The sequence below is a fragment of the Eufriesea mexicana genome, unplaced genomic scaffold (assembly GCF_001483705.2).
Source record: "Eufriesea mexicana isolate 0111107269 unplaced genomic scaffold, ASM148370v2 scaffold3737, whole genome shotgun sequence".
Lineage (NCBI taxonomy): Eukaryota > Metazoa > Arthropoda > Insecta > Hymenoptera > Apidae > Eufriesea > Eufriesea mexicana.
Genome location: NW_016911736.1, coordinates 137,740 through 148,280, shown reverse-complemented (window position 1 = coordinate 148,280; position 10,541 = coordinate 137,740). Strand labels below are relative to the sequence as shown.

Here is a 10,541-nt window from a genome sequence, read left to right as displayed (position 1 = left end):
AGCAATATTCATTTAATTAATTCCCATTTATTCTACCTCTTCCATACACAGTAATATTGAATACAACAATCTCTGTTAATTTTAATTTTAAAATTCTTTTGTGCATATTTTAGGTTCATAAAATATAATTTTGTTCCTCTGATTTTAACAACAAATAAAACCATAGATTACATTTTCAATTACACGATTATATGAAATAGGAAGTATATCAAAATGTGAAATCTATAATTTTTCTGAATTATTCATTTTATTTTATCAAAGTTACATTAATTCCTTATTCTATCATTATTACATTCACTTGAACATCAACAAGAAACAAATGAAACAGATATTTTGCACGGTATTGTGCATCCAAGTTACCGCTTTAAATTCGAAGCATTCGCTTGAAATCGCTTAGAGAAAAAAAGCTCGCGCAAAAGAGATCAAATCGAACGCTGAGAAATCATGGAAATTAACGTAGCCTTCGATGTATATGCATTTGGTCGCGGCAACCCGGTTCGTTGAGTGTACATGAGAAACTCGGTGTTAAGAAATGAATAAGTCAGGATTTAAAAAAAAAAAAAGTAGTGAAAAAAGAGAAAAAAGAAAAGAAATTCACGCATAAGTTAACCTGGCGATAATATTCGTTTCTCCAGCCAAATTAGGATTCTGCTTAGCGATTAGTTTGATTTTTTCAGTGTCGACTTTGTTTGTTCGTCATGCTGCACAATAGTTGAAAGCGAAGGCATAGTTAAAGAGGACGTTCTGCTGATAGTTGATTCTAGATTCTTTCTGGGCCTTCACGATTGAGCGGTCCATTTTCATCCAGACTATTATTAGTGTTTTGCTCCCGTTGCGCTTTTGCGAACACTAAGTGCATCACGAGACATGCACTTTAATCTTTCATTTCGGAATTTATTGTTCGTACTTAGCCCGTGACGATGAACCTGCTGCCACGAGAAAGCACGTTTCACTATCGAACTTGCTTTTGCAATGCTACTTTCGTGTCACGAATTTTACATAAATTTTGAAAGCCAGCTTATGGGTATAACAGTTGTACAGCTTCTTTTGTCATTCTGAATTTCTAAGGAATGGATGTGTAATCGTTGTTCGTGGTCTTGTTATAACGAATAAGTCTGTTTGCATTTTTGTTCGATAATTATAATGGAACTTTTGTTTCGTATGGTTTATATTTATATCTCTGTATCGTGTATTTGTGTTTATGCTTTATATTTAGATTTTTCTTTTTCTCTTTTGTTGCATTTGAAAAATATGAATTCATTTTAGAAACAAATAATTAAAATATATTGTCACTCCTAATTATTTTTCTGCTTAATTTCTCGAATCTTGATAGAATTTTTATTTTTTATCTGCTGCATTTTATATCTGTATTTTTCTTTTTCATGTTTGTATTTATATTTATGCTTATATTTAAATTCTTTGATTTACATCTTGTGAAACTTTAAACTTATTTTAGAAACGAGTAATTGAAATATGTTAGTGTTTATAATCATTTATTTAATTTTTCTAATTATGATAAAACTTTAATTTGTTATCTGTTATATTTTATATTTGCATTCCAATTTTTATTTCTGAGTAATATCGCATTTCAAAAATTGACATGACATTTTACGTCAAAAAATTATTAAAATTATTGTCATTCTTATGGGTTAAAATTTATTTGACATTTACAGAAATTCGTTCTTTAATTTTCTTATCATATTTTTAAATATGGACAGACATATGATGTATAAAAAGTGTAAATTCGATAAATCGCCAGAAATAAATTTTCCGCGTGCTATTTGAATAAAGAATAAATCATATTTACTTTGACGGCAGATTACCATATTCCATATCTACTTACGAAATTACGATTTTTACATCTAAACCCTCTCATAGCCATAGAAGAATAACAAATTTATTATACAAAAGTGACAAAATTTTTCATAATAAAATTCGCACGTTGATTTTCTTTCTTATAAATTCAAATACATCAACTTACAATCATTTGATATTTTATAATATGCAAATTTGTCGATTATTAATAGTCCAAAAATACTATTGGCAAAAAATTACGAAGAATCAATGATATGCAAAAAAGCTGGGAGAAAAGTGTTATCATCCTGGCTGCAGGTTCGTTTGTCGAAAGTATACTACGTGGGCATGAAAATTACTAATGTAGTAAAATCCTTGATAGGGAAGGTGTTAATGCAGAGGATTCTTTTGTTTCGAGTAGGTCGATCTGAGGCATATGGACGAGAAATTGGGAAGCAATGTCGTGGACGTAGGAGTCGACCTCTCCGAATTCTACATGTCGGTAGAATGGGATATTTTAGAAGTACCTGCAGTACGGTGAGCATGCTATACTCGTAAATGTTTCCCAAATATTTCTCTACCTGTTTCGCTATTTGATGTGTACGTTTTCGAAGCTCAATATTTACCTGCACAATTATCCTATCACGATACTTGATTTCTTTCGTAAATTTCATTGGCTGTTGATATTTTCCTACGATATTTTCAAAAATGCTTTATTTCACGTATAAATGTTCATTTGTGCCTTCATTTTCTGTTCTTTTTTTCCTTTTTTAGTTGTTTTTATTTCAATGTTTAGTTAATAGCTCGGTAACAGAATTTTTAATCTAAATTTAAGTTGCATATTATTTGTACTGTTTTATAAAATATGAATTGTAACGGCAAATATGTACGTTTCTGAATTATTAAAATAATCGTACGAATATTTATTAAGAGTCTACTGAGGTTAAATTAAAAAGGATATATATGCTTAAACGACTAGAACTGGAATTAAACAAAATTAAAAAATGTAAATTTAAATCTGGAAATATTAAAACAGGTATTAATTTGAAATTAAATGAGAAATATTATAAAAATTAAAAGTCGAGACGAGATAAAGTCTTAAATATTAAAATGAATGCTAAATGAAATCGAAAAACTAAAATTGGAATTAAATAAAATTTGAGAAATGAATTTTAAATGCATCCATACAGAAAAAGGGATTCGAGGGAATGTATGAGATATGTTGTTTAAAAATATAATTTAATTACCTTTATTAGATTCAGTCAAACATTGAATATCACTGTCAATTAAATAAAGGAATTAAGTATATCTGACCCCAAGGAAAATTCAATGCCTGGTACTTTTATGAATTATTTTTTGTGAAAGACGTGACATTCAGTCGAATAGATTTTTCTTTTTATGGATATTTAAACGACTTGTCACGTAAGTGGAATATCATTGCTATGACCAGACAGCCAGAGGAATGGTCAGACGGTCCTAAATTGCAACCGGAATTTCAATCGATCCGTGGACGAGAGAATGGACATCTTGCATGCCATTTGACAGAATCGTGCTCTAAAAATCGCCGTCTGCTATAAAAGCATTAATGACAGACTAGATTTCAATATTACATTTCTGTCCATTTTAGTTCCTTTTCAAGAAAACCGTAAAAGAATATTATTTTCTTTTTTAATCATTGTATTTTACCTAATTAAACCTTTTTCTTTTATTGTTACCTTAAAGCAAACAAAAAAATTATAAAACTAAGAAGTGAAAATAAATAAAGCAAGTATCTCTTTATTTTGTGTGATTAAATACGTTTTAATACTATTGTCATTAACACCAATATCAGTGATAATACATTAATATTAAGATAATAATACTAATGTGATATTAATATTACAATTTCATAAATTAATATATATTATAATAATAAGAAGAACTAATATTGTGTAATACTAATTACTATAATAACTACATTAATATTCAATGTGACAATCTATGAGTTCCTATTTATAAAAAATAGGAGCATTTGAAATTTCCGAAATGTGGAATTTAAATTAATTATTGTAATATTATAAGTCGACTAGATTTTTTAATTTGCCGATATTATTGCACCGAAATTCTATTTAAAAAATATATATATTTTTTCCTATTTAATCGCATTAATTAAAACTAAAATAATTTTTATCTGATATAAATTTAATTTTCTATAAACTGTAATTTCATTACCTGTTTTCAATAAAAAATAATCTAATAAAAATAGTCCTCCATTAACAGTTGCATATTTACTGTTTCCATAAATTAAACTAATCTGTAATTTCTCTCATTTTTGTGCAGAAACGAAAAGTTTTACACTTGCTGCGACGAGCCGTACCTGGATATTACATTTAATATAACAATGCGAAGAAAGACACTTTTCTACACTGTGAATATAATTATTCCGTGTATGGGAATTTCCTTTCTTACGGTACTGACGTTCTACCTACCCAGCGACAGCGGGGAAAAGGTAAGTAAACAATTCTTTTAATAAAAATGTTATGTTAAATATCCTGTACTGTACTATATCAGGGAAAATGTGAAAACGTGAGTGCTGAGTTCTCATATTCATAATAATCATTACTTATTTCCTGTGTTAAATATTTTCATATATCTTATCATTTGAACCAGACTTTCTATTTTCATTTATTCAATATTTTGTCTTATATTATATAATCCAATTATTTAACACTAGAACTACCAAATAAATAAAAATAATTATTCCTAGATTTTTTATTTTTACAATTGCTTTTGATAAAATTAATATTGTAGAAGAAGCATAATTATATATACCTAACTATTTTGAGTATGTTACTTTAATTATTATTGTCAATGTATGCAATATGAAATTGGTAGTCTTGGTATTAAATACAAACAATATGTTAAAGCTGCAATTTCTTTCAAATTATTCATTTCTTTATATGCAATTTAAAATAATTACATATTTAAATAATACTAGCAAAGTTTGGTTTAAAGAAAAGGAATAAATAAAAAAGTAAACAGATTGTTAATTAAAATAATTTTTTAACTAAATATAATATAAATAAAAAAATTTTAAACCAGGAAAATAAAACTTTTTATATATTTTTACTAAATATAAATATTAACTATTTAATTAGATTCACTAATGTGTACCAATGTCTTGTTAGATCCTTTTGCAAATAGAAATACAAAGTATCCAATGAAATAAGATTTAAAAAACGATTCAATATTAACTGTGAAGCATGTATATATGCCCACGCAACTTATAAGTGTGTTTTAAAAAATTTGCATACCCAGTTCTACTTAAAATATTTAAATCTACTTAAACCAAAAAATGTATGACACAGAATGAAGCATAAAAGGACACAGTATCTGTTCTAATTTTCGTGCCCTTTAAAGTATCCTGAGCACAGCACTTTATACATCGAATAAAGAATCTCCATTTGGAAAACTCAAAGGTTTAAGTTGGCAAGGCAAAAGGTTTCATCAAAAACGGTCGTTTGCCGTCCGCTTGCTGAATATTTCAATCTCGTGAACAATAAGGAAGGCTTCGTCAAAGAGCCAGTCGTTAATTAAAACTCACTGCCTGTAAATGCACTGGTCTGTCTTTCATCGACATAAACGTTCGCAGATATGACCAATCACGATGCCTATTCCCTTAAACCGCATCGGCCGGTAATTAAAATCGGTAGCGGTCGTGATTCCCGCAACGCAATTAATCTCTTTATCCGCTATAGAACGGTAACCGTCTGTGAACCCGTCTAAAAATGTTCGATCGTCGATTGTCGCGGGAGAATGTCACAGCGACATGTGCTGCTACCCAAACGCGGCGACTAGTAGTAGACGCAACAAAACGATTCAGTAGACGCTCGACAGAGGGATCGGTAATTGCTTGTTTCCTAAGCCTTCCGTTTCCCGCGTTCTTCGCCGGCGAATGAACCAGTGCAGCGAATATAAATCCGATGGAGAAACTTGAAATTTATGGCGGTCGTTAATCATCCCGGCGAAAGTTTTACTGGGGAACTGTGTTTTCGTGGAATGCAAGTTTTATCGAACCAAAGTCGCGAGTGCAGTGGATCTGCGTGGATCTGTGTCCCGAATGAATCTCTAATAGTGATTTCACGGCTGTTTTATCTTCGCATACGGTCTAACCTCACTTACTCGAGAACCAACATAAGACGAATATTTGGAAAAATACTGCGAGACCGTAATATGAAGTAAATATGAAGTCAAACAGATGGATAGTTGATTTTAAAAAAGTAATTATTGGAAGCTATAGTGTTCCTAAGGAAATTTGATATATTTTGTCATGGTACGCCGTAATAAGCAAATAAACCAATTTCGAACTCGACTGGCAAACTTCGCCCTTGGGATTAAACATATTTCGAGCTTGCTTTATACGTGGTGCTTTGTGAATTGATTGTTTTGATATTTGATCTGGTTTGTACGGTTCGAGAAAGAAAGAGGACAGAATTTCGTTCGTGTCGAGCGAAGAATTTGTCGATAAAAGAGAAACCTTCGATCGCCCTTGTTATCTCGCCGCCATTATTTTCGTATTTTGAACTCGAGATAAATCAAAGAAATTCATTCGATAAATGATTTATAGGAGCATCTATTAACTGAATCGCGTTAACGATACGGACTACTGAATTCATGTGAGTGTGATACATTTATCCATACTGAAAGAAAAGAATTTATATAAGAAAACAAATTCAGGGGTAATTAATTAATAGGTAAAATTCAATAATAAAGTGGTAGTATATTCTATTTTATTAAATTGACAAAGAAGTTCTTTAACAAGGAGTGCTCTTTTATTTTCCAGTAGATAGCAGTGATGCTCATTCATTAAGTGCAATCATGTACTAATTGGAATTATGCAGCTAGTCACAAAATCATAAAATACTACAGAGAGAATAGTCTATATATTATATTATATTTGCAGGGTAGCAGAAATAAGTGGAAACTAAATATTACGAATGTTGTAACGGTAACCAGAGTATGCAAACTGCATTGCACCTTCTGCAACACGTTGTTCTATATGTACCAGTAACCATCTCGTGGGTTGTACTTTAAATGCAAATGATATTATTTTGGAATTAGATACTCGGAATTGTATGTTGTTATGCTGCTGATTTTATTCTTTGTAATGTTTAAGAATGTAAAAAGCAGCATATATATTGCTGTTTAGAGAAAGCTTAATAAGTCCTTAGTAAAAATGTAAAATACATTAATATAAAAATTATGAACTCTTTGGTAAAGTTATCTTTAGTTATTTGCTGATGTGAATGAATTTAAGCAATTCATTAGTAATTAATTTTAATATATAATGTAAAAAATTCATAAAAATATTTTCTATTCTATTCACTATACAGTTTTGTTGTCTATATTAATTTCTTCTCTTCAGAGTAATATTTCGTGAAAGCAAATTGTTTTATGTGTATTAATGCTTTTTATGCTTTCTCAAATATAACTACAATTTAGTTTTCAGTATACGCTCATCTTATCGTAAAAAAATTCCGAAAAAATTATATTTAGAGTACAACAAAATCCTTAACACCGAAACTACTACTTGAAGTGTTCCAAATGACTTGTTTAATTTATTTTCGCAGTTACAAACAATATACTGTAGGCTACTATATGTATATAATTAGTAGATACAAGCTTCCGTAGTTGGAGTGGGGAGATCGATGTGTATATCGTAGTTTCGTAAGTTTTCCACTGCATGTATACATAGCTTTACAAAAGTAGTCGAGGATTCAAAGGCCAGGTCAGTCGAAAAAACTCTGGGCGATGGCCCTTAGCACTACCGTATTTGGGCATATTGGGGAGGCATTGGAAAACGCGTGCAGGGTGTGCATGGTGGGAAGAAAAATATAAAAGGACAAGGACGTTCTGAGTTAAAGGAGTTATCGAAAGAGGCTTGTGAATAGCAAAGTTGTCGATTAGAGAATTGCTAAGTCAGTGGAGAGTTGTCGAGGAGAGCAGGGTTGTCAATAGCGTAGTTGTCGAGAAGAGTTGTCAATAGCGTAGTTGTCGAGTTGATAGTTGTCGAAGTTAGTTGCCAGAGTTGTTGTTGTTAATAATTGTTGTTGCTATTAATTGTGAGTTGCTAACAATTGCGAGTTGTAATAAGAGAGTTGCTGCAGAAGTGTAGGTTGAGCATTGTGATAAGTTGTAATAATTCATATCTTTATTATTACTCACATACTCTATCACTGCTAATTTATTTTTAAATAAATAAATATATATAGACCGGTAATAAGTCAGTCCTCAGTCCTCAGTCCTCGTTAGTTAAGTCAGTTGCGTTAGTTGCGAATAGAGAGCGTTTGTACAATAAGAACCAAATTGTTAGTAATAAAGTATTAGAGTAATATAGATAAAAATACAGTGTTATTTAATTCCAATATATACAACTGATGTTGGCAAAGTTAATATCGATTTTTATTCAAATAGAATCGTAATTATGTACTCTTTCTTATTTTCATTGTACCAATTTCATTTATATTAATTATGTCTACTATACTGAAGTACGCGTTATAGGTCTAGTATTCAAATTCGAGGATCTGTTTAACCCTCTCAAATTGATTTTCCACCCACAGAAAAATCGGTCCGCAAACTCATTATGCTCTATACATATACGCAAGTAACCCCAAACTAAAAATTTTGAAGAGTCGTCTGAACTATTACTATTAATTCCAACATCTTCCTATTTCAAAATTTTTCCGAAACCTTATATGTACAGAATGTTCCAAGTAACGTGACCTCGATCATTTCCGATTATTTAGTTATTGGAAAAACGATAAAAAATTATATAGTATCGTAACCTTAAGGACCTTAAACGGAAACGTGCCATAAAATAGAAAAGAAGCGAAGGAGAGTAGATAAGACGAAAGCCAGTCCCATCGGGAAGAACGTTGATCAACAGACAGTCCACCGAAGGGTCTGCAATATTTTCGACGATCGTAGAGGTGAGAGGGGGTTAAGAAAAATTTGAGAACGCGAGGAACGATCCTTTCGAGACGGCAGTGTGGTGTTGTGCTCGATAGCGAGAGGTCAGAGGAAGTCGTTAGGTGAGTCGTATAGAGTTATTTTTCTTTTCATATATACGCATATACTCATCACTGTTCAACCAACCGATTTCTTAATATAATCTTATTTTAATAATAAATATAATCACTGCAATTATTTTATCCAGAAGATAGTCACTCTTGATTTATCCTAAATATATGTAGGATTGAAATGAGTATAGCCTTGAAGGAGTGTCGGGAGTGTTTGAACTTAGAACAAAGGTAAATGCGCGCAAGAGAATCGAATGGATGTGTATGACAGAGTTGAGTGCGATAGATGAATGGAAGTTAGCTTATGAGTGCGGCATGTGTTTGAAGTACTTGGTCCGCCGTGGTTGCGGGGAAAGGGGAATGATTGGGAAGGAAAGCCTGAGTGTGAAAAAGGACAGAATGAATGGTTTAAATAAGGGTGCAAGGACGCAGGCGAGTCAAAGTATGTAAGAAGTCCAAGTTAGTCTAACAGTTCAGTCTAAGACAGTCCGTAAGTCAGTCGAAGAATGTCCAAAGTCTAAAAGTTTTTAGTCAAAGACAGTGTGTTAAAGTCTAAAGTCAGTTTATAAGAGTGTTTATAAGAGTCAGTTTAAGGAAGATTAGAAGGGCATACTCATAGTGAATCTCACTTGTTTCATAGCTAGCCGCCATCATTCTATTTATAAGCTTATTTTATTTTATTAACTCTTTGACTGCCACGCCGAAATCACATGTTTCGCTCAGGACGCCACGGGGGTGTACCCCGATAGATGCAAGATTTATTTTAATATTTTTTCGATCGACGTTCTAATAAAAATTTTTAATTGCTCAATGGGGCACTTTTTATTTCAAAGTATCTTCTAATTAGCGATTATATTCAAAATGCACTAACTATCAATTTTCATTCAAGTTTCACAATTGTAGTTTTACAAGTAGCTCAAGCGCTTCGGTCACCAATGACCACCGTGGCGCCATATATGACCAACGTGGCAGTCGAAGTATTAAGAAGCTAACAATGCTATTTTAAGTCGATTCATCCAAGATCCGATCCTACATATATTACCAAAATGAGGAAAAATTAATTTACTAAAATTGAATGGGATCGAAATGAAAGTGTTAAGTGACCCACGCTGTATCCCATTACTAAAACTTGATAGCTGCTAGAAAACGCGTGCTTTAAATACATAGCAACTAGGAGAAGCCCCTTTCTTCCGTGATTTGTATTTATTCGACGTAAGACAGGGAAACGGGGTCTTTGATTTCCCCCGAAGCGAAACATCAACAGCCGAAAGCCGGCGCGTAAACACAGAGGAAAAATATCGAGCTGAATTGGCAGATGCCAGTCACACGGCGAGCAGACGAAGCGGTGAGAAGCAGATCGACCGGCATCGCGCCCTGGGGTAAAAAGTTGCGGGTGAAAAGAAAAAGACGGATGGGAACCGGGGCAATGCAATTAATTCCTTTATCCCCGGGAACGGGCGTGCTTACCTATACTTAGCGTCGGTAAAGCGGACGTGTGTGAAATATGCGCCGAATTAGTTCTCTTCCACGCGGCTGTCGGCCTCGTTATTTTCCCTTATCTGTAGGTAGAAGCCAGTAGTTACTTTTGGCTCGACGACGTGGACTATTTTTCATTTCCACCACGACCTCTTGCTCTCCATCGGCTCTTACGCCTTTGCCTGCCACCTTCAACCCTCTCCCCCCCCCCCC

General features: G+C 32.5%; 1 protein-coding gene across 1 annotated transcript in view; it reads left to right on the top strand.

Moving 5' to 3' along the window:
* The first annotated feature begins 444 nt into the window (after positions 1-444).
* nAChRalpha4 (nicotinic acetylcholine receptor alpha4) overlaps positions 445-10,541 on the top strand; it is a 113,619-nt gene continuing 103,522 nt past the window's right edge. Inside the window, exons 1-3 of the mRNA XM_017905172.1 lie at positions 445-468; positions 2,216-2,331; positions 4,114-4,282. Of these exons, the coding sequence (XP_017760661.1) occupies positions 445-468; positions 2,216-2,331; positions 4,114-4,282 (309 nt within the window). The remainder of the gene's footprint in view (positions 469-2,215; positions 2,332-4,113; positions 4,283-10,541) is intronic.